This window comes from Etheostoma cragini, chromosome 21 (assembly GCF_013103735.1).
Source record: "Etheostoma cragini isolate CJK2018 chromosome 21, CSU_Ecrag_1.0, whole genome shotgun sequence".
NCBI classification, from domain to species: domain Eukaryota; kingdom Metazoa; phylum Chordata; class Actinopteri; order Perciformes; family Percidae; genus Etheostoma; species Etheostoma cragini.
Window position 1 is genome coordinate 7,916,577 of NC_048427.1, and position 23,214 is coordinate 7,939,790.

General features: G+C 39.0%; 3 protein-coding genes across 10 annotated transcripts in view; 1 reads left to right on the forward strand and 2 right to left on the reverse strand.

Annotated features, from left to right (window-relative positions):
* Positions 1 to 303: 303 nt before the first annotated feature.
* Positions 304 to 9,850, reverse strand: coasy (CoA synthase). 3 transcript variants are annotated; one of them, XM_034859551.1, is made up of 10 exons: positions 9,626 to 9,850; positions 7,627 to 8,375; positions 7,267 to 7,532; positions 6,600 to 6,731; positions 5,081 to 5,270; positions 4,092 to 4,156; positions 3,894 to 3,978; positions 2,265 to 2,362; positions 1,697 to 1,843; positions 304 to 1,571 (listed from the first exon to the last, which is right to left on the reverse strand). In XM_034859551.1, the coding sequence occupies exons 2-10, from the start codon at positions 8,309 to 8,311 to the stop codon at positions 1,485 to 1,487; spliced, it is 1,755 nt and encodes a 584-aa protein (XP_034715442.1). In that variant the 5' UTR covers positions 8,312 to 8,375; positions 9,626 to 9,850; the 3' UTR covers positions 304 to 1,484. The 3 variants fall into 3 exon arrangements, with proteins under 3 accessions (XP_034715442.1, XP_034715443.1, XP_034715441.1); XM_034859552.1 differs by having other exon boundaries at positions 7,267 to 7,481; positions 7,627 to 8,392; positions 9,623 to 9,850; XM_034859550.1 differs by having other exon boundaries at positions 7,627 to 8,392; positions 9,623 to 9,850.
* A 784-nt stretch (positions 9,851 to 10,634) lies between these two features.
* Positions 10,635 to 16,005, reverse strand: zdhhc6 (zinc finger DHHC-type palmitoyltransferase 6). Of its 2 annotated transcripts, none has more exons than XM_034859815.1 (11): positions 15,787 to 16,005; positions 14,427 to 14,969; positions 14,129 to 14,220; positions 13,228 to 13,387; positions 12,923 to 13,081; positions 12,726 to 12,779; positions 12,227 to 12,394; positions 12,002 to 12,043; positions 11,611 to 11,756; positions 11,415 to 11,461; positions 10,635 to 11,314 (listed from the first exon to the last, which is right to left on the reverse strand). In XM_034859815.1, exons 2-11 carry the CDS (start codon positions 14,691 to 14,693, stop codon positions 11,214 to 11,216), a joined length of 1,236 nt encoding a protein of 411 aa, XP_034715706.1. In that variant the 5' UTR covers positions 14,694 to 14,969; positions 15,787 to 16,005; the 3' UTR covers positions 10,635 to 11,213. The 2 variants fall into 2 exon arrangements, with proteins under 2 accessions (XP_034715706.1, XP_034715704.1); XM_034859813.1 differs by having other exon boundaries at positions 11,611 to 11,759; positions 15,787 to 16,004.
* Positions 16,006 to 16,026: 21 nt separating this feature from the next.
* The window catches only part of vti1a (vesicle transport through interaction with t-SNAREs 1A), a 112,606-nt gene continuing 105,418 nt past the window's right edge, over positions 16,027 to 23,214 (forward strand). For 3 of the 5 annotated variants that reach the window (XR_004654982.1, XM_034859818.1, XM_034859819.1), the window contains exons 1-2: positions 16,027 to 16,249; positions 22,259 to 22,317. Coding sequence is in view for 4 of the 5 variants with exons in the window: in XM_034859818.1 (XP_034715709.1) it covers positions 16,156 to 16,249; positions 22,259 to 22,317 (153 nt within the window). In the remaining variant the exon portion in view is untranslated. The remainder of the gene's footprint in view (positions 16,250 to 22,258; positions 22,318 to 23,214) is intronic. The other 2 variants (XM_034859816.1, XM_034859817.1) reach the window with 1 other exon arrangement.

Here is a 23,214-nt window from a genome sequence, read left to right on the forward strand (position 1 = left end):
TTTCATTTTTGTCTCAACTTGTAGGCATCTCTCCTTGATCTGCTAGCTGCCTGCCGTTGCTAGCTGCGTCTGTGCACCAAAGTACAACAAACCTGTTTCAGCCAATCACCAACAAGATGGTTTGGGGTGGGGGTTAGTGTCAGTTAGGCATGATAGTTACGAAAACTGGGGGGGGGGGCGGAGGGGTGAGCTTGCTCCGTTTTGTTTGGTGTTCACTTGGAAGGTCAACAGAAGTTACATCATGCAGGAACTGATAGTGCACCTTTAAATCAGTGAGAAAAAGCAGAGATCACTCATGGGTTAAAAAACAATATATTTAATGTAAAGCTAATTCTTAAAAGTATTCCATTGAGTTTCTAGGTTACATGCAAGATTTAAATTTCACAAACTGTATGACCAAATGACACCTCAGACTTCCCCAGGCAATCCTTGTACTGTAATATTAAGGTATGGCTAAAGCAATGAAGCTGTATTTCCTGCTCCTTATTTAAACATTGGTTTATAATTTCTTTGTAGGATCTGACAATTTACCATTAGCTAAACACATCATGCTCACTGTGCTGTTCCTTTTGGCTTTTTCAGGTACGTTCAGAGACGTAATGTTCAGGTGAGCTCATTCTTAGATTGCAATTCGAGATTTTATCACCCTTTATTAAATTATATTTCAAAGATATTTTTTATTAGTCAATGTACATGTTTGATTATCATCTTTTTGAGTGCCCAGTGTATTTCAACGTCTACACTGGCAGTACAACATATCATATCTCTCGCACATATTTCTCAAATACAATGTACATTGTTGGGTAGTTAATAATGTCTCATTTGATAATGATAGCTAATTTGTTAAAATATTCTCCCACCTCTGAAACCACAAATAACACTACATTTTATTCTATGATTAAACAGTGGCAATCATACAATCCTTCAACAATCGTACCTCACCTTTCCCTTACCATTAGTTGCTTTCCAAGCTACAATAATATTCATTATACTTAGAAGACAGAAAAAGGGACAGAAGTTGTGTCATCAGCTGACATGGTGCCCAAAATATTAGACTTTGCTGAGAGGTTAGGCCTTAAAATGATCTGGGATTGCTGAATGTTTAGCATACCATTTAAACAAAAGTACCTTTTTAAAAGGCATACCAAACATAAAAATATATTTGAATGAAATATCACTTTATTAATCCCAAACATGAATTCCACCTTTCAAATTCCAAAATCATTTTGTTCGGGATCATTTATAAAGTTCTCGTTGTCCTCATCCATCTTTAGACTAAGCATCTTAAATTATGACTAGATTTTAAAAACGTGTGGAAACTCATTTAGGCACAGAGTCTTGGTCAAAGAAGTGAGAGTGGTTGTTGGGTTTGCTCCAATGGCACAGTCCTCATTTGTTTCTCAGGCAGCGTTTCATTATGTGGATCAGTCATTAGTGCGCACATGTCCCTGGGCCTGACACATGCTTTTTCTGTCTGCACGGGGTCACAGCTGGGATGATGTAGTGACCAATGCATGTCTCTCTTGCCTGTGTTGGATTCTCTTCTGAAGAAGATTCCAAGCTTTTAGTACCTTTAAAATAAAAAGACAGTGGGAGAATTATTACAAAAATACAGTTTTCTTATTTCACAGAATCAAATTATTTCATGTAACGCAGATGTGCAGACCCAACACTCTTGGCATGGCGAGCGTCTGACCTGTTTCCGAGTAACCTCTGGCTCCCACAGCGTGCTGAGCACCACGTTGGCGTGCCTTACTTGCTTGCTGTTGGACCACTGACTCTGCAGCCGGCGCAGGGCATCCTCTGGGGTCACACTGTCTCGCTCTGTTATCCTTAACACTGCCTGAGAGGGTAGGGGTAACAAGGGGAGGCAGGTGGGTTAGGTTACCAATGTTAAAGCCAGTGTGTGTAGAACTTTAAAATGTCCAACTTTGGCGCCCTCTAGCGGTAGTCCACCCCCATCTAAAAAAACTTTGACTACTTCATCCACAACTTTTCTCCACATGCACAACCCATTAGTGCATCTTACTGGTTATACTTCACTTCCTAGTGAAAACTAAACATTTTGTCACGTTGTTGAATTCTGTAACCATTGCTTTCAGTGAGAAATGCTGATGCAACAACCCTGTTTAGCTCAATGACAATGTCAATATTCTAAACCAAGTATAAAGTATGAACTCTTTACGTCGTTACATTTTCCTCACAGACATTCAAGCCAATGTGGCTCAGTTTTTGTTGCATTGAGGACTGTTCATACATATTACCTCCTCCTCGGGGATGACAGTGACCCAGACTTCATGGACCATGTCGGTCCAGCCGGCCTCCAGAAGAACTGCTGCATCCAACACACAAACTTGTTTCCCTGCAAAGAGAAAAGATCACATGCCCACTGTGGAAATCTCTTTCAAAAGCAAAACAAAGCAAGGGCACAGTTTCTTTATCAACTTTAAATGTCAATAAGATCGGTACATTAGCTTAACAATGAAGAAACCAAAACTAATTTCACTGCTAAACAAAACTTATCAGTCAAATAAAAATAAAATAAAAAACTGGTCAAAACGGAACTGATAACTATAGTTCTCCATCAGGGATGGGGGTCGAAGAGGCCTTAATCACTTTACTAAGATTTCTGTGTAAGCACCTGGAAGGTCCTGGCACTCATGCCAGACTTTGATTTATAGATTTTTCATTAGCTTTTAATAAATTTAATATTAGTATCTAATAAAACTATCCAGCTAGATATTTTATCTTGGAAACTGCCTACCTATTTTAATTTTTGTTGACTGGATTGTAGTATTTTTAACATGTGGATCTCAGAGGGTAAGGGTAAATGGCTCTGTCAGAGCAATGCTCCTCTTCCACTGGCTCTCCTCAGAGATGTGTCTTTTCCCCATTTCTGTATATTCTTTACACCAATGGCTGTAGAAGCCAGCATGAAAACAGGCCCTTTCTGAAGTTTGCTGATGACACGGTCATCATTAGCCTGCTCTGTAAAGATGAATCTGAGCATGGGCAAGTGGTGGATGACTTTGTCCAATGGTGTGATGAGGCCTTTCTCCGATTAAATGCCACAAAAACAAAAATATTGTCATTGATTTTTGGAAAGTATCCCTCCCACCATCTAAGACTTTTTTTTAAGGGAACTGGAATTGAGTTTATTGAACAGTACACATATCTGGGAACCGTCATCGATAAAAAACAGAAGTTTGATGTGAGTGGTGATGCAGTCTGTAAGAAAGGACAGCAACGTTTGTACTTCCTTAGGAAGTTACTTTTAATGTAGATAGGAAAATTAGGTCCTGATTTCATTCATCTTTAAATCGGTTCTTACTTCTTCCATGATTGCTTGGTATGGTAACCTGAACATCAGGGACAAAAACCACATCAGCCAAATTGTAAAGGTGGCTGGGAAGGTCTCCCACAGTCCCCCTTGATGGTTGTCTTTGACCAGCGAGTACTTCGCAAGGCTTGGTTGATATTAGACTGCACAAACCATCCCCTTCATTCTGAGTTTGTAACACTCCCCTCAGGTCGCAGATTTAGAGTACCTCGGTTCAAGAGCAATAGGAATGAAAAGTCCTTTGTCCCATGTGCAATAACTCGGCTTAATTTGCACATGTAATGTAGTACTTTCTTTTTTTAATTTTATTTTTAGAGATGGCTCCAGTGGTGATGAATTGAGTTGTGTGTATTACATAGAGGAAACATTTTTTGTACTCATGTCTCTGTATGTTCCTTGAATGTGTTTCTTTATTATCTTTCACTCCTGACTGCACATCAAGTTTCCCATTTGGGATAATAAATTTAAGTAAAGACAGAAAAACCTATATTCCACAGAATTATTATTACTATTATTATTATGTACTATTAATAAATGCAAGTCCATACAATACCTTCCTCTCTGGCTTGGCTGATTCTGTTCTTAACCAGAAGTGCAATCTCAGGCCATACAATGTCTGTTAGGGCTTTTAACCGCTCCTGCATGAAAAACAGCATCTTTGGTGATACACAGTGATACACAATGGTGTAGTCGGATGTGTCATTTCCAATGTCGTGATGTGCCGAAACATTCTTCATTCTCTTCATATTACCTGGTTTCCAAAAACCTTCCTTCCTAATACACGTCTGTTGATGGTTTTGTCTCCATTCAGAAGATCTAAAATTGACGAAAGAAACTCATCATTGCACTGCAACACAGTTCATACAGCATAACGTGTACAAGACAAAAAGCTATTGGGCAATCAGTTTTTGTGGTAGTCAATGAAAATGAGGCAACCTACTGCTTTTGATTGATTAATTTGTGTGCTGTCATGCTTTTGTCTCAGAGACTCCTCCAATCTCCAGGATAATGTCAAAATTGTTAATGCTTCATCAAAATCGGATTAGTGCTGCTTTGATATTACGACTTGATATGTTTGACATGTCTGCCCGTCTTTCTATGTCACTAGCTGAGACAAGGTGGCTAACTGTAGAATGCCAGCGCTAGCATGCTTGCCCCTTCTCAATGGCAAAACACTGCTACAACACATACTAGTTCAACATAATCTACTAAATAACTACTTCCATGTCCCTGTTCTGCAGGTATTCGACAAGTATGCCCTTGTTTAGAAGAAGTCTCCCGGCTAATCCTGCCTTGTACTGACCAAAGTTGGAGAAAGAGTTATCTAGCTGATGTGATCTTACCTAGCTACTTCGCATTTGCGATTCCCAACAAAGATAGTAAAGAAATGAGATGTGTCACTCTGTAGCTAAAACAGACACCCAAACACACAGGGTGAAAAGAGAATCTGCAGCAATGACAGTAGAACAAAAATATGCAGTTTTTTTTGAAAATGAAACCATGTAAACCTCAACATACAATGATGAACCTGAAAATGTGCATAATATGGGTACTTTTACCAAGGATTGATGAAAAAGCAATGCCAAGGTGTATCATCGTCCCATATGTCATCAAAGTAGACTGATAGTGTCTGAGATACTATCTAGAGATAACACAAGGAGATGGATGATGCATCTCTAACCAAAGCCCAACCCTTTTAATAGTCCTACTATATGTCTTCAGCGCAGAGCGTTTTCTCACCTGACCCAAATTCTTCAAGCACTCTGTGATAGGCTGCAGTGCCGGGCTGGTACACCTCATGGCCCAGCTTGTCACAGTCGATCCGGACAGCACCCAAAGCCTCCAACTGTCTGGCGATGGAGCTCTTTCCACTGCCGCTGCCTCCTGTCAGGCCAATCACGTATGGAAGTGGAGCGATATGGGATGCATCCTAGTGCAGAAGAAGCATCAGATACATTGGTGTGGAAAGTATAGATGAAATTCTTTTGATAATTTCATATTGAATAATACCACCAAATACTGCAGCACTAAACATAAGATCATCCATAACCAATGGGTGGAGGTGATGATAAAAAAAAGGTAACACACACTTACTTAAAGAAGGTTATGTTATGACAAAACTGTACAATTGCAATGGAAAGTTATACAAACAGCTCCTAAAACAAGTCAGACCTGCTCAGACCTACTCTTTTTTTTGTTTTGTTTTATGTTGCTTAAATCATTAAAAAAAGAAATTGTGCTTTGGCAAATCTTTAAAAAAATGGTGCGTTGAGGGCATGTACAAGTCCACTTTTGCTAGTATACCGGCAGAAAAAGGGTCCGTGCATCAGGCGTATGGTTCAAAAGGGTTGTACTTAGTATCCTGATTAATCATAGGTGTGTTTTGGGCGTAACACGCAGAGTGTCATCTCCCATTCCCTTTAAAATCCAGGCGTGTTTGTACCTTGGAACATTGCAATTATGATGGCGGATTTGCTAAGCAGGAAGGAGAGATTTTGAGGAGAACAAACTGATCTGCTTGTGCGTGAAGTGAAAATGCCCGAGCAGATCATATCATTTTACTATTGCACATTGTATTGTTTTTTTTATTTTTAATCTTTTGCATTTTTGTGTGCTGGGCGTCTCTTTGTGTGTAACAAGCATAGTGTGCACGCTGTAAACGAGCCTAGGCACATTTTACTAATACGCTGTTAAAATAACAATGAAATGCTGCCTTATTGACTTTAGACCAGGCTTTTGTTGATGAGTATGTTTTGCAGTGAGTGAATGAAAAATGCACTTTAAAAGGCACAATTTGGCAATTATTTTTTTAATGACTGGAGGCTGTGCAGAGTTTCTTTAACATTTGAAAATGGATTTCATTAAACAGGAATGAAAAATACTTTAACTGATGGTCTTTGTTAAATTAAATACATTTATTCTTTAACATCAAATTAAATTAAATTTGTATTAGACCTTCTTCTTCATCATCATAGGCATACACTTGATTGAAAACGTAATTTGACTTAAAGGTTGCATGACTATGATGTTCTGATGTGCGCTTTTAGATAAGCATGATTACATTCCCTTAACTGGAATCACAACCCTTTTAATGAGCACCAGATATGGAAAGAAAAACAACGTTTTATTTTAATTATGTATTCTAACTTTTTGTTTTCTTGGGATTTCTTGAATTCTGCCCCATTAATACTAACCTTTACCCTCCATTGAAATCCTTTATCAAAATGTAATATTGAATTTTTTTATAAACATGACCTACTTTAGGCGGGGTAAGGAGGGTGCCCAGCAGACGAGAGCGTAGACTGGAGGAGCTGATCTTCTCCTCCTCTGTCTCCGTGTGGTGTGCATCTTTCAACAACTGGATCTCATGGAGGACGAGAGCCGGGAGGCCCTGAAAGCAGAGAATACAAAACATCAAATACTGTATGTATCAATGTGGACCCAAGCTAGGGTTTTCTATATCTAGACCAACAAGAATTCAGATGTGCACTAGAACTGTTTTCTGTGCTTTCCATACACTGCAATCCTTAAGTAATAAAATATGCTGTGTTGACAAAACCAATACATGTATCCTGGCATAAAAATATGTCAAAAGGACTATCTGCGACAAACAATTTGATATGACCGTAAAGCACGCTGCCCAAAAAAACTTTGATTAGGAGGAGGACATTAACTACACTACCATTTTATTACAAACATTGCTGTAATTTTGGTAGCTTTAGAAAATGAAAAAACATACATATACGTAACAATAGAGTATACTTAATTTTGTACTTTGCGTTTGATGTATTTAAAACATTAATACGGTGAGATGTATGGACTGTGTCCTTGTCCATTGCAGTAAACAATGGACTGTTACGCAGTTCGACCATCTAGAAAAAGTCAACGGGAAAGGCGTAACACATATCGTCAATTTCCTAACTTACGTTCTCAATGCGTTTCTTGTTGACAGCCAAGCCTCCCTTTCTAGTCTCCTCGCTAACCACAATGCACTCCAGCAAGGGGTCAACCACAGACACTCCATAGGGGTCGTCAAGGGGCACAATCTCAACCTGCAGTGAGGGTTTGATGTCTTCCACGAACTCTTGTAATCTCTGGGTCCGCAAAGAGTACGGCTCGACCAGCTCCTTTAGCACTTTTTCTAAAGCCGGGAAAAAAATGGATTTCAGGGGCCGTCTAGGGGTGCTGCCTTCTGATTTCACACATTATCAAAGATGATGAGATTTTAGCCTCAGATATATTACATGAATACTCATAGCTAAATGGAAATTTAAAAAAAAACTCACTTTTCAGCATTGCTTGGTCACACACACCAATGAGGAACCTTCTATTGGCTAACAGGCATGAGATGTTGAGCAGTGTCTTGTGGGCCCCATGGAGCCGGTCAAATGTCCCCCCTACCACCACGTCACTGTAGGTCTCCAAGGGTTCTGCCTTTTCTTCAGACTCTTTCAGCCCTTCCTCTTTCTCCTGCAGCCTCATTAGCTGTGGATGAAGCAGCACTGACTGCAGGCTGGGGCTACAGACGTAGCAGTGGCCTGTGTACCTCTGCAGACACTGTGTAACCTGATGGGACTGACCCGGGTCCTGCAAAGGAAAGTCTGTTAGCACCACCTCCGGGGAGTGACACAGAGATTGTGGTGTGGGGAAGGGGCAGTTTGGGATTGTGGTCCCGCTGCAGGCAGCTGACTGAGCGCGAACATTGGTCAGCAAAACACGAACATCCAGGTGCCCACATACATCAGCTGCATTGCTGTAAAGGCGGGTAATGAGTGCAGACAGGTCCACTACTGGTGGAATGAAAACTGGTCGAGGCTGGCTCCCACTTCCCAGGTTTAGCCCAGGGTGGAGGTGGACGTACAGTGTGCGCTCTACAAGCTGAGCAGCTGAGCTGAGCACTGGAGCGATGCGCAATGGGAGGGTGTGGAGAGGAGACGTCAGCACAAGGATGCCCGTGCTGAACATGGTCATGTTCCTGGCTGGGTCTGGATACCACGGGGAATGCCAGTCGTCACGATAGCTGGCGAGTCACTGTTAGGGAGTGGGTAAATACTGCAAGGAAAAGAACATGAAAAACAAGTCAAAAACAGTAGCAATTGAGGCTGGGATTTAAAAATGTTTGGTTTTGGATTACATTAGAACCAAATTACAATTACAAATGACACACTTTATCAAGCAGTGGTGGCCATTTCTTTGCTGTTGGGATTTTGCACTGCTAACATAACTACACCATTGAGAGACTGGCCAAGGACATGATGTGGGAAGAGAAGATGCACAGAAAACAGCATCAGCTAAAATATTCAATCGACTTTTGAAAATAGTGTATGTAACATATATAGTGGCAAGTTATAAGTTACATGTTGTTTATAATACATATAATTAAACTTCTTTCTTAACACTACTGACTTGCTAAGAATATTATGAACACTTTGTCCTGTCTAACACACAAATTGTGTTTATTACTGGTGCATCACTATTAGCATGCCATACATTGTTTGCTGGTGATGAACTGGGTCATAAACATTGGGATATTATTTACATCCTTGCAGTGTCTCTGAGGGCCATCTGTTGTTTTCCCCTGAAGTTTTGGATGGCGAGAATGCAATGATAGTTTATTTTAAACCTTTTGCTGATGTTGCAACTCATTCGTTACAATGTAACACGCCGACAGTGTCTCTTTCCATTGCGTCAGAATGTGTGTTGCCATTCATTAATGGCTTCGCCAATGTCCACAGAGGTGAGGTAGCTCAAAATTTGCATTACATTTCAAAACAATACAGCCGTAGTCACATGATAATTAAGTAAATACGATAACAACTGCTTGTAATTAACACTATTCCTTACTCAGTAAGTAAGGAACCTGACAATACTTTTAGCCATGGCCCAATTAAATATTAAAGTTTTTCCATCTTTAGCCACTACGACTTCTTGTTAGCTAGCTATAGCATCCTTTAGCTGTTTTGACAGTTTAAGCCGAGATGAACTTATCGATGTCCGCCAACCATTAATGTATAAATCCTAGCTAACTAGCTATGTAAGTTAGCTAGTACTACCATCACATTGCCTGTAAAAAACAACAAAAAAACAACAATACAAATCATTTGCAAAGTGAGACTGCAGGATCTAAATCCTGAAGTGACGATGTTGATGATTATCTGCAATAACGGAGCGGTCTGAATTTTTTATTCGGTGCGACCCAAATACAGAGCAGTTTTAATTCGTTTTGAAGTAACAATCTGGGAGATTCCGTTATGGAAACCCTAGGGTGTTGCATGAGCTTACCTGGTGGAGGAAATCTAAAGCGATGTGAAGGACGGATGAATAGTGCACTAGCTATACAAGTAGACCTATCCACACATTACTGAATAGATCGTTGTCCTCAACGAGGAACTGTTTAATTTAGTCGACTCTCGTCCAAACAGCTAAGCACTCACGTTAAGCACCCACACCCACTAGTGGAAGTCTCACACATGAACCACGGGTGATAGTTTACATGCAATCTGATTGGTTGAGGAAAAAGCTGCGAACTGTGGAGGTCTGGGACATGTAGTTATGTAACCAGAATCTGTGACGTAACTACCAGTTAACCAGAAACCCTTTATAGTATTCTGCGAGATTTCCCATACAGCTCTCACTATTGTGTCTTTATTTAATGTAATAGCAAGTGACGGGTTGATAAAAAAAACTGGCATAATATAAACCAAAGCATTTTTTAGGAAGATGTGGCAGACACAGCAAAAATAATAAAATAAATAAAATATATAAATTACTAGAAGCCCCTTGTACACGTGTAAGTGTAAGGTTCTGAAAACTCACACAGGTGTTTTCCCTTTTTTGTCTGATTGGACTACTTTTTAAGACAATACAAAATGTGCTTGATTTACATGTCTCTGTTGCACTTGTTAAGGCGGGACAACTGACAATTTTATCATTCTCATTGGACCTTAAATGGGTGGAGTTCTGGTGGGAGTAGAACTCCACCCGTCTCCAACCTGAGCTGGTAAGTTCCAATCAGTGAGGCTAATTAAAAAGAGGTTAGCGTGCAGAGCCTTTTAGAAGTGATGTCAAAAAAATCATACTGGACTCTAGAACCTGGCTAACTCCTTCAACAACAGATAGTTTCAAAGCAAAGCCTTTAGTTTTAGGAGATCTTCAAATTCCTATTTGAGGTTATTAGGCTTAACAGAGCAGCATTATAGACTTGTGCGACACTAATAAACTATAAAACAAATGTGGAATTACGGTTTTCCATTAAACCCAAGATACAGTATGTATTAAAACTTGAGAATGTATAGTCTTGCAGAAGATTTTTTTAATTTTCAATTTATACTTTGAGACCAACAATTTATTTTTACAAAATTAATAAAAAGAAATTAAGTGTTATCTCCATACTGTAGAAAGAGTTGCATGGCAAAGTCCCGAGGTTAGCTGGGCAGAGGCATTGCATAATTAGCAAAAACAGACAACACAAGTAAAAACAACAGATTCAAGTAAAAAGTCATGTAGTCACAATAACGTCACATTAAAGCCTGGTGGTAATTCTTGGAAATTAAGACTCTTGCTGGGTTTAACTTTTGGTCAGAGGAGTCAAACTTAACCCATTGGACCAGTCCCTCTAATGAACTCTGTAGTCCTCTTCCAGACATTATTTGACAGCAAGGTGCTCAGGAAGTCTTAGTGAACTATGTTACCTTTTACAAAATTCAAGTTGGTATTGAAATATGTGAGAAATTTTAATCAAAGTATGAAATTGTTGATGATGAAACTGCAGCATCAGGCATGACATCTTCAGTGTATGCACGTTTATGGACATGGACAGACACCTTTTGTTCAGTTTAACTCCCCTGATCTACATTAAGCCTGTTAAAATATATTAATTTATTTTCTTATCGCTGGTGCTATCGCTGGCAGCTGTGTCGTAATGGCACTTCTCCACACATCGCCTCGGAAACCATCCCCTTACACGCTCTCCCACTTAGAGCAAAAACAGAAAGAGAGGACACTGTTACACATTTAGTGAAGTGATAAAAATAAAATAAAAATTTTATTCAAACCACAGCCCATCTCATCTTACCTCTCATATGCTCCTCGTTCAGAATTTTGTCTCCATACATCCACCATCTAAAAAGAGAAAAACATTTATTAGAAAGAATTCAATGCTGGTCCACTTCTCATGCATTCAAAATAAATCCTTAATGGGATGCCTAACCATCCAGACTTCCAGACAAACCATGACGATTGTAGGTTTTGTTTGGCATGGCCAAACTTACTTGGTGCCACGTGTGGCCAGGATGGTGTCCCCCTTGTTGAGGGGGATCCTGGGCTCCTCAGTGCAGGGGGTTCTTAAAAAGGTTTGAAGACCTTTGCTTAGAGGGCAGCAAGCTCCATTATAGTCCTCCACTGCCCGATACTGGACCTGCTGGCCGAGTCAAACAAGATATGTGGTTATTCTACAGCTCTGAACACGACCTAAATTCAAGTTACAGGTGTGTGTTTTTTGAAGGCATGGTCCTTCTTCTTAATGCATTAAAACGTTTGACAAGATTTCTGACTATGTGCATTACCTAATAGTGTTAGGTTTGCTGAAAGTAAAGCCAACATGCAAATCAACAACACATATACTTATAGATAGTACACAATAGAGATTTGACAGGTACTTACACTTCTTACGCGTTTATCAGCTTTCTGCTTCAGTTGCTCAATCTGTTTTAACAGAAACAAGACAATTTACGTCACTGTTGTTTGACAATGTAACTTTTATCTCACAGTTTCACAGGAAATGTATCAGTAGTAGGACTTATTACAATACCCACTGCCTAAACTGCAGACAGAACAGTACCAGACAAAATAAACCCAGGACTGCACACATTATCCAACTGGACCTACAGTTAAGGTGTGCTGGTGACACTTGGGATGAACTGGCCACTCAATGCCATCACCCTTGGGCGTCCCTGACCACGTGAAGACTTGCTTGAAGTTCAGCCAGCGGGTTCCGAGGTCATAAGGGAAGGTAAATTCCTCTCCCGTTTGGTAGTGCTGTATTCTGTCTTTGGCCTAACAGAAGACACAGAAAATGGTTGTGTTTGTAAATTTGTCCATTGGATTGTGTAGGTGGAGTTTCTGTAATCAGCATGCTATATTGTACTGACAGCCGATCCTGGAACATGTGTGAATTAATCATAAAAGTGACATTTTGAATTGATTATCCTTTGACATATTGTAAATAAAAAGCACTTTGAAATCCTAGCTTATCATTTGTAGATCAAACAATAAAAAAATACAAAAAGTCATCCAACTTAAATAACACTTAAATCAAAAAATGTCATCACAAAACAAGAGACATCCTGACCTTTTCCTCGATCAAAAAAACAAGAGACATCCTGACCTTTTCCTCGATCCAGGACTCGATCGAGGTCTTATTTCGAAGGATGACTTTCATCTGAAAAGGACAGACTATTTCAATATGGGAGTCAACTTCTATTTTTCTTAATACATTTGGAAGGTTAATTCAATTATTGTGTTAAATATCACATTGCACAGCCAACAGTTTGTGAACATTATAAACCTCAATGAAAAACGTACCTGTATGAAGAAAAGCATGCAAACAGCAATAGTGGTGCCCAGTGCCAAGCCCAAGGCAAAAAGTGTGGCAGCAAAGGCGGGTACACTGAATGGCATGAGGGGCTGGAATTGACGCACAGCACTCATGTCAATCTTGACAGTGCTCCAACCAAACGATATCTGCAGCGAGGAAAAAGAAAGCAGCTTGACATGTGATATCCTCAGTATTAAATGATAAAAGGAAAGAGGCAACTCTGCCGGGAGAACAGCTGTGGTGGTAATTGGCAATCAAACAAATGATCTAGTGGGGTGAGGAGACCACTGACCCTCTCATACAGCTGTGTGTACATGGTCATAATGAAGATGATGGCAGCGTGAGAGCAGCCAAGTGGAGCCAGCAGCAAGAAGCTGGTAAAGTAGGCGTGGTTCATGTGGCCGCAGCAGTTGTTGATCCAGGGGCAGTGGTGGTCCATCTTCATCACGCACCTGGGAGAAGAGAGGCAGAGGAGGAGATGAGTGCCTGGGGAATTGAGTGCTAGTTTTGGAGGACATAGAGTGACAAGTCCATCAGCAAGTCACACTGAATTTTTCTTTTCTTTCAAATAAATACACATCCCAAGCATTAGATGTTAATCTATTTAACATCACTTATATCACATAATAGAACATGTGATGTGTCTCTGTGTGGCCTATAAAGTGTCAAACAGAGACCTTACAGCACTGAATGGGTGCAAATAAATTGGATGAAATAAAATCTCCTGACAAAGAGATTTTAGCCTGCCCCAAAAGAAAATCCCCAGCACCAAAATGACAAGAATTGAGAATAAAAATACAAATCCTATAAATGTGGTTAAGAGCAATTTACCAAACAACCCTTCAACAAGGAGAACATAAACTTGAATATGAGAGCTAATCTCAGTTTTATCTCCAGAGTCGGGCTGTACCAGACTCCAGTGATTTATTTAAATATTATTAATATAGTTTTGTAAATCGGTGTATTAATTACTCAAGCATAATATTTTTTGTCAAATAAGGTAACGAACTTATTGCATTTATCTACATACCTACATACCTACCTACCTACCTACCTACCTATGTACCTACGTACCTATGCCCCCCCCCCCCCCCCCCCCCCCCCCCCCCCCCCAAAAAAAAAAAGCTTTGTATTTTTTTCAAGTCCATCTCACACAGGTGGGACAAAACTTACTCTTACTATTTTATAAATACCTGTTACACTTGCGACAATGGTGGGACCTGGGGGCCTTGTACCCTTGGCACACTCTGCAGTACTGTAGGTACTGGGTATCTTGTTGATTCTCCTGTTTTGGGATAAACAAATATGTTAAATGTCTGATGTTACATCTTTCCGATTATTAAATGGTTTCACTCAACATGACATCTTTATATGGTAGTTGTGCAGACTTGGTCCCAACCTGTTCTTTACACTATTTACAGGAACAAACAATGATATGTTGAATGATATGATAAAATGTCATGACCCTTCATCCTTATTAAGGAGCCTTACTGGTTTCCAGCCATGAGGGATGTATCCAGGTCCAACAAACATAGCATTGAAGTAGTTGTAGAGGATGAGGACTGTCCAGTTGAGGAGCATGATAAAGTTAATGCTGCCCCCTGTAGTGTCTAGCGGCCAGTACCAGATAATAGAGTCCAAAATTGCCATGGTGGAGCATATAGCAATGACAGATAGGGCTATGACTGGACCCCAGTGACACAATCTTCGAACCTCATGGAGGTTCTGAAATGTCACATAAGTTGCTAGGAAATTCATGTTTTCGCCACAAGGACAGTATTAGTATTTTGGTTGAGTTCCTGAAATGTGTTGACCAAGCTTCAATGTGTTACTGTTTTCCTCTGCTATCTTGTAAAGCCATTAGTGCCGGTGATGCACATATTTTTCCTCGTCTTCTGAGTATCCAGCAACTGGCCTGGCCTTGGGTCACTAGGGCTCTCTGTGTCCCATTGTTCCTCGCCCTGGCAAAGAGCAGCATCCTCTCTGGACAGTCTTCAGAGCACACTATCCTTGTGATGGATTAAAATTCCCCATCTAAGAGAAAGAGAGTAAGAGAGAGAAACTTCAGTGATCTACTTTTAGTGATTTACTGACCAAATTTTGTTGCAGTCTATACACAAACCATCTTATTAACCGAACCTGCCTAAAAACCAACATTAATGCCTAACGTAGTCGTTTTGGAGACAATACTTTGTGATGCTGTTAAACTGTACTGCGATTACCAATACTTTAACAATAATCTCATTGATATAAATAAGATGAAGGTATACTTTTTTTTTACATTAATAGGCTATTTTAATAATACACTGATTGCATGAAACTTAATTATAATACATTTTTAGTGTTCACACCCTGGTTGCCACTGCTATCAGAGATAACTAACTTTAACAAGTAGCTTCTTATCTATAGCTTTAAAGCAAGGACACATATATTACACTATAGAGGTTAACGTTAACGTTCGTGCTGCATTTGTCTGTTGCACTTTTGGGTGCACAGCGTCGGCTAATTCGAGTCAAGAATAACAAATTTCTTAGAGACATTATATGCAAGAGTAAGCTTTGTCCATCGTATTCAAAAGCCAGACAAGTGAGACTACTCTGGTGTAAAAAATGGAACTACATAGCTAACTAAATGATTATTTGAATTAGTTTTTGCACGAGAGCTAACGTAACAGCAGTTAGCTTGTTAGCCAACTTGACAAGACTAACGTTACCTGCTGGATTACTGCCACAAGGTGCAAAGAGGAAACACGGATAATTGTTCACCATATAGACATAAAAAAATCTTACTGGTATGTGTAAATGAACATTTTGTATGGATGGGGAAAAAAATGTCACTTTAAATTACCAACCTGGCCACTTCCTTGTTTTTTCCCCTCAATTTCTTCTCTGTACAGAAAGGAACCTTCCTCATGGTGTCTCACAAACTATCACCCCCAACCCCTTGTGAACACTTTTAAATCAAAGCAATGTATCACACAACCATCACATAATTTCAAAATAATCAATTGCTTTGCGTTTGTCAAAATAAACTTGACTGATATTTTCTATTTCCTAGCTGAACATTTCAGTGTCGGAAAAATAAAATAAAAATAACGTTTGGAGCCGAGCACATTATACTGCGACTCAAGGAAGGGACTCCATTCGAGACTTGTTGTTGTTATCCTGAGCTAGCTGTCAACCAGAAAGCCACCTGTTTAAACCTAACGCTAAACGTCGAAATGTCTTCAGACTTTGAATCCTACGAGCAGGACTTTGGAACAATTACAGCAGAAGTAACCAACAAAATTGGCAGGATTCCCAAACTTAGTGGAGGTAAGACTTTAAGACTAGCCATATGAACTGGAATCGCAGAGCTGGAGCTAGCTTGCTATCAGCTAGCTGACATTTCTCAGCTGAGGAAGCTAGCTAACGGTAGCAGACAGTGTTTGTGTTATTTCATTGACTAACCATGTTATCTTCTAGTAAAATATGTATTGCACTAAATGGTGAAACGCAGCTAGAGTGTGTTCTTGACCTCTTATGTAAAACTATGAATCCCATGTTGCTTGCTGGCTTAATTGCTTGGTATGACTTTATGATGTGTAACTTAAGTGGAAAATTTAAAACTTCTTAGCTAACAGCTATTTTTTTCGGCAGTTAACTTATTTATGCTTTTCTAACAACTATCGTAAGGTAACGTCAGTGTTAAGAGGACAGAAGCCATTGGTCATATTTATTATAGTTGGTAAATATTTGAATAGAAATAGCTAGACATAAAGTCAATTTTCACTGGTACATGTTGTAACGTTACATCAAACACACCGTCACTCCATAGAGTTTTGATCAGTTTTTGATGATTTTCATGAATGTGAGTTTTGGCATTATTAAAATCACCATGAGAGCACAGCAGCTTTCTGTGTTCCATGCACCAAAATTAATCTGAAATCCACAACAACATTAAAGGAGAATTACGGTTGATTTCAACATGTAGCTGTTTTTTAAATGTATTTATTTCATTAATTTGTAGTGCTGTCAGAAGCGAGACAAATAAAAACAATCGGTCTACACCGAGTTATCCTCCTGCTAGATTTTGCACCCAACAGGGTTAAACAGGACAAGTGTTAAACATATTTTTGGCCTCTAAACATGCTCACAATATCCTTACCAGTGCCTAGACATGTGCAGTTATTCCTTCCAAGTGAACACAGTGATGACTGCAGTAGATGGGACAGAAAGGCATAAAAGTTGTAACAATCGACTAGTGTGTACTTCACCAGAAAACAGGAAATAAACAGAGGTATGTGCACTGGCTGAATTAACACAACTTTTATGCCTTTCTGTCACATTCTTCTACTCAATAGATGCTAGAATAGGTTACAACCATGATTACAGCCCGTGTGACCGAAGTGTAATAAGTGTGTATAGAAAATAAATAGAAAGGTGGATGGATGCATGACATTATCAAACATTCTACGTATGTCAGCCAAATGACTATTCATGTGTTCAAATAACATTCAATTCCACAGACTGTGTTGGATTTGCTTTAATACAATTTTAATAGAATTTTCTTGTATTCTCCACATGAATTAAACATGCAGCCAGTTTAGGTTCTGTAGTCGCATGGCTGGGCCTGATGTACAGCAATGTCAGCAAACTCTGCAAAGGATCAAAACAGAATGTACATTATTTTTCTTAGTGGCTGTCACAAATTATTCAGGTTGTATCTTACTTAATTGATTTAAACTGATACATGCTTTTTACCAAAGACTAGTAGTAACTTTTTATTAACAACTTTTTATTTTGATACAGTGGATTAAGACAGTAAATAGGGGAGAGAAGTGGGGATGACATGCCGCAGAGATGATTTATCTTATTTGAATTTTCAACCTGGTTAAAGGAATTCCTTTTTATTGTCAACTAGTAAATGAATTAGTTTGAAATAATTTGACCAAAGCCTATAGTGAGGCTCAGCGTTTTAATAAAAAATAAGCACAATGGTGTACTCATATCCAAAATCCACAAGCAGATTTTTAAATGGATGCAACAAGCACAGCCTTTTGTAAACAGGGTAGCCTTGTTATGATGGGATAGATCATACACTCATGTAATACTGCTAAACACAGAGGTAAGATCCTGATGGCTCAAACTTCAATCTGTCACAGGGCAAAAAGGCTTTAGGGCTGATAAACGTTTTCTCTCTTTTTTTATAAAGCATAATGTAGTCTCTCAGTGTACATTTAGTTTTATTTATGTCACAAAATAGAGGAGGAGCAGTGTGGATATACATCTACAGTGTGGATATACATCTACAGATCCGTTAAAAACAGACATCTCTATCTCTAATCCATCATTTTGCCAGTATTACCTAGTTGTGCCCTGCTGCCTATTTCTTCTTGTAAGTGTGAAGACATAGATCAAACTCTGCTTTTACAATGCACACACTGTACTACCTTATACGTTTGAGTTTCTATAGGTCAGTTATCACAGTTGGAAGTGGTGGAAAAAAATAGTTAGCATTTTTCTGAAAAAACAGAAAGAGAGCCAGTGAATTACACTCATGTTTTTGAATTAAGATCAGCTGCAAAAGGCCAAGATTAGATTTTATAGTATAGATTTTATAGAATGAACTACTGTAGATGCAGTGACTCTGACTACTGCTAGCAGTTTGTTTTCAGTTTTAACTGCTAAAAACAAAGGGCACACTGCCTCTCACAAAACCTCGCCTGACTGAATGTTTCTGGTTTGGAATTGGCATCTTTGAAGATTCATGGCAGCCCATTCCACAGTGTAATTCCACATTGCTTTCTCTCGCCATCTGTTGAGACTGTGTCAGAGTAAGCCCATATGAATATGCACAAAGCCAGGAAACAGATTACAACCAGAAGGAGTTGTTCAACATCTTCTGCCACCAACAGAATAGTTTACAGCTGAATTTAGACCTCTTTCCTTCTCATTAAGGTTTTTTGTCTTTCCTTTTTTAAGTCTCACTGGCTCTTCTTCCTGAAGTGGCTGGATTTTTCCCGTGGTTTGGCAGCCCTCTATTTAATACATTCATATAGCTCCAGACAAAGGCCTTTTGTCATTGCTGTTGTATCTCTCCATTTCACATGTGCACAATTGCTGATTATGGCTAGGGCGTGTAGAAAAAATGTCCTTGATTCTTCATCTTCATTCATGCAACAATCAAATGAATGTGTGTTTATAAATTTATCTGTTACCATCCCCCAAAACCTTAGATTGAATATTTGAGTAAGTATACAATGAAATGTTAGGCCTTGTTCTTTGAAACATGAATGCCATTTTTTTCCCATTTCAATGTTTGAGGCAAATGATTGCCTGTCAATCATTGCAACTCAAATATGGAAAGAAAAATGTAAGTAAAGTAAAAAAATGTATGTCATTACAAATCAAATTAAAATTCAGTTGATTGATTACTTTTTGGGGAAGCTTGTATGACCTTTATTGAAAGGACAGCTTGAAGATGGGGAAAGGGCAGAGAGGGGGGGACGGCATGCAGCAAAAGGCCGTGGGAGGGCTGCTGCTCAGGATTCAGATACATGGGGCGCATCACGCTTTACTGGGCGAGCTAGAGGTCTGATCACTTGATCACTTTTTAGAATAAATCTGAAATGGAGTTAAAGCAACACTATGTAACCTTAAAATAATGTTTCCAAAATCATTTCAGTGGTTCATCAACACATAACAGGGTGAACGGCACTTCTGCATTCACTTTGCGGCTCTCTACCGGCTATAACCGCACTATGCAAGTTTGCCAGACTGGGGAACGGATCTGTAGTTCCAATAAGACATAATGAGAACATTTCGCTTTCAACGTGTAGGGGGACAGAAGCGATAAAAGTTATCTAGTGTTGCTTTAACATTTGAATTCAAACAGGGTTTTGATTTTCTGACTAAGTGAGAAAAAGAGATTGGTCCTACTCTGTCCAATACTGATGTGCTGATACTTACAGTGTCAAAAAGATGCCAAAGGTGATTTACTGAGATTATTGCCTTTTCAAAGACTTGAAGTGCTTTCTATAGTTCCCTTTTTCAGCTAATCATCATTTTTTTTAAATTGTTTTGTTTTGGCAGACAGACAGTTCTTGGGCTATGTCATCTTCTAAAATTTGTGTTTTTAGATATGCTTTAAAAACAATTTGGTTTCAATTTAAGACACTTTAATGACACTAAAAAGTAGGGCTCAAAAGAAAAAAATGAGGACCACTGATATTGTTTGCTCATAAGGCTGATTTCTGTTTTTCATGTAATATGAACCTTGGTTCGTAACTAATACCCAAAAGGCATGTTGACTTTTCACAGTAGGAAAAGCATAGGTATGAATGATAGCTAAATTCCACTGAACTGCTTTTGGTTTGAGGATCCTCAGACTTTGCATGTCTCAAATCCATACTAAGCCTAAACAGGCGTTTAGTATCTATTCAGTTAAGTATACTTAAACCACACAGTAAATATATAAATGTACAGTGGGGAGTACAAGTATTTGATACATTGCTGATTTTGCAGGTTTTCCTACTAACAAAGCATTTAGATGTCTGTAATTTTTATCATAGGTACACTTCAGCTGTGAGAGACTAAATTTAAAACAAAAATCCAGAATGTCACATTTTATGATTTTGCATTGTATTGCATGACATAAGTATTTGATACATCAGAAAAGCAGAACTTAATATTTGGTACAGAAATCTTTTGCTTGCAATTACAGAGATCACAAGATTCCTGTAGTTCTTGACCAGGTTTGCACACACTGCTGCAGGGATTTTGGCCCATTCCTCCACAGACCTTCTCCTGATCCTTCAGGTTTCGGGGCTGTTGTCGGAGCCACGACCCATCTTTGATGCTTTTACTGAGGGAAGGAGGTTGTTGTATGATCTCGAGTGTGGACAGGTGTCTTTTATACAGGTAAAAAGTTCGAACAAGTGCAGTTGATACAGGTAATGAGTGGAGAACAGGAGGGCAAAGAAAAACCTTACAGCTCTGTGAGAGCCGGAATTCTTACTGGTTGGTAGGTCATGCAATAAAATGCCAATTAGGTATTTAAAAATCATAAAATGGGATTTTTCTGGATTTTTGTTTTAGATTCCGTCTCTGCCAGTTGAATTGTACCTATGATAAAAATTACAGACCTCTACATGCTTTGTAAGTAAGAAAACCTGCAAAATTGTCAGTGTATCAAATACGTCTTCTCCCCACTGTATGTGTGCTGCCGGTGGTTACTGTCCTCCCACAATGCAATGAACATTAAGAAATGGAGGCCCTGCTCGCACCTTTTTGTTAAAATAAAATGGTATGTTGATATTTTTAAATGTCTGTTGTGAAAAATTCTTATTCATATGATTCAAACCAAACACATTCAAACATCTGTATGTAACCATTAGGGGTGCACGATTCAAAAATGTTTCCCGATTTTTGATTTAAAAACAATTCTGAAAACGTAAATGTGGTTACTTTGCATGTGATAGTGTATGTGCCATCACAAAAAAAGAAAGGTGAATTGATTTTAGGAATTCAATGAATTAATTTTTGAATCTGTAGAGTTTGAATCGCTATATGAATGTGAATTAATATTCTTTTTCTTTGCTCACTCCTATTAACAAGTAACCATATTTTTTTGTTGATAAATGGCTTTAACAATGATGTTATCAATCTGGGACTATACCTAAAATTGAGGTATTCAAACACTCAATCGACTCTCTTTTTTTTTTTCTCCGTTAAATGTGATGTGTTCGTGATGCTGGTTTTAAACTTTTAATGATGCTTTATCGCTAAACTACCAGACCCGATTTCAACATTCATGTGGTTCACTTTCAGGGCAAAGTGCTAATTTCAGAAAAAGACCAGTTTATAATGTGCAGAAATGAAATGGTAGTGTTGGTACCTTTAAATAGCGATGGCACATACAGTAGTTCACATGCTCCTTTGGAACAAGTGATAATGAGTTTCAATGGGTAATATGGAAGAGCAGCTACGGGCTGGGGTGTAGAACGGTGCGTTAGTCATTCTGAGTGGGACTCATACTTCTGGCATATGAGCAAAGCTGACACCTCCCTTCCCTTTGAGTTGGCACGGGGTGTCTCACTGCTCCTCAACAGAAACCAACAAAGGCCTCATAGACGCCAATAACTAAGAGACATCAAATGTTGGCTCCTCGTGTAGAGAGAATGTGTAAATATATCTTCAAATGTGTCCTCGTGTGTTGTTTTCTCCCAGTCTTTCTTTCTCTCTCCCCCTTCTCTTCCCCCGTTGCGGGGGAGTCAGGTCGTTGTCATGAAGCGCTGTTCCTCTGTCGGCTGATCAATATGTTGCTGTTTTTTTCTCTTTCAGAGGAGAAGACACAGCTGGTTCTAAATGTCGACAAACAGCTTGAAGAAGTCAGAGAGTTGGTATGTCTTTGATCAGTAATTTTCTCCTCTTCCCATTTCCTAAATAATGAATTTGTGGAAAGAGGGAGGGGACGATATTCACTGGCACCAGACAACGGCACCCGTATTATCCTGGTGGTGACATGACATGCAGACACACACACACACACACACCCACGCACGCACATGGCGGAAAGAAGGCTTCCTCCTCACATGATTACTTTCCAGTAATCTGCTTTTAAGTGACACCCCTATGACACATTTCAACCCATTATCTCGAGGTGGGAGTCTTCATGTTTTCATGTTGCTGTTTAAAAATGAGCAAAGTCACCTGACAGAGACAAATTGTTGTTCCAGTTGTCTTGTTATGTCACAGTGATTAGTTTCCTCCAAATGCGCCACAGAGAGACCTGTCTAGCCATGCATCAAATGTACTTTTACTTCATTCAGTATGACATTGTTGGGCCTGTGAATGTCACTGCAATGAAGGGCTCTCATATTTGATTGTGTATTTATTTACAGAACAGAACTTTCTCTGTCACAACTTTTATCACAGCTGAGTGACGTGAGAGGGACGCATTTTTGTTTCACAATCAACATCGGAACATGTTAAAGTTAATGCCGCTGAAGTTACACATTTCAGAAAGTTTAAAATTGTCGCAATTTCTATCTTTAGCAGCTTTTTGTCATAGATGCTATCCTTTTGTGAGACCTAGATTTTTTTATTTATCTAAACATCTGTTTAACAGTGCTATTAAAAGTATTATACATTTGATAAGGACCTTATTATGATGTAAATTTGGATCACAGTGCACTCTTGACCACTCGATTTTGTAATATTTTATATTCCAAATGATTTTTATTCGTTTTAGAAATTTAGTGTTGGCCAGGAAAATGTTTTGTTAAATTAACTGGACT

Bases quoted from the DNA above. Each gene is read 5' to 3' on its own strand.
- coasy (XM_034859551.1), bottom strand. From the start codon at position 8,311: ATGACCATGTTCAGCACGGGCATCCTTGTGCTGACGTCTCCTCTCCAC. The intron at 7,533-7,626 runs GTGAGTTTTTTT...GTGTGAAATCAG, and splicing joins TGACCAAGCAATGCTGAAAA to AAGGCAGCACCCCTAGACGG. The intron at 5,271-6,599 runs GTAGGTCATGTT...CTTCTGCACTAG, and splicing joins CCCTCCTTACCCCGCCTAAA to GATGCATCCCATATCGCTCC.
- zdhhc6 (XM_034859813.1), bottom strand. From the start codon at position 14,693: ATGAATTTCCTAGCAACTTATGTGACATTTCAGAACCTCCATGAGGTT. The intron at 12,780-12,922 runs GTACGTTTTTCA...TGTCCTTTTCAG, and splicing joins GCATGCTTTTCTTCATACAG to ATGAAAGTCATCCTTCGAAA. The intron at 11,760-12,001 runs GTAAGTACCTGT...TGACTCGGCCAG, and splicing joins CTGATAAACGCGTAAGAAGT to CAGGTCCAGTATCGGGCAGT.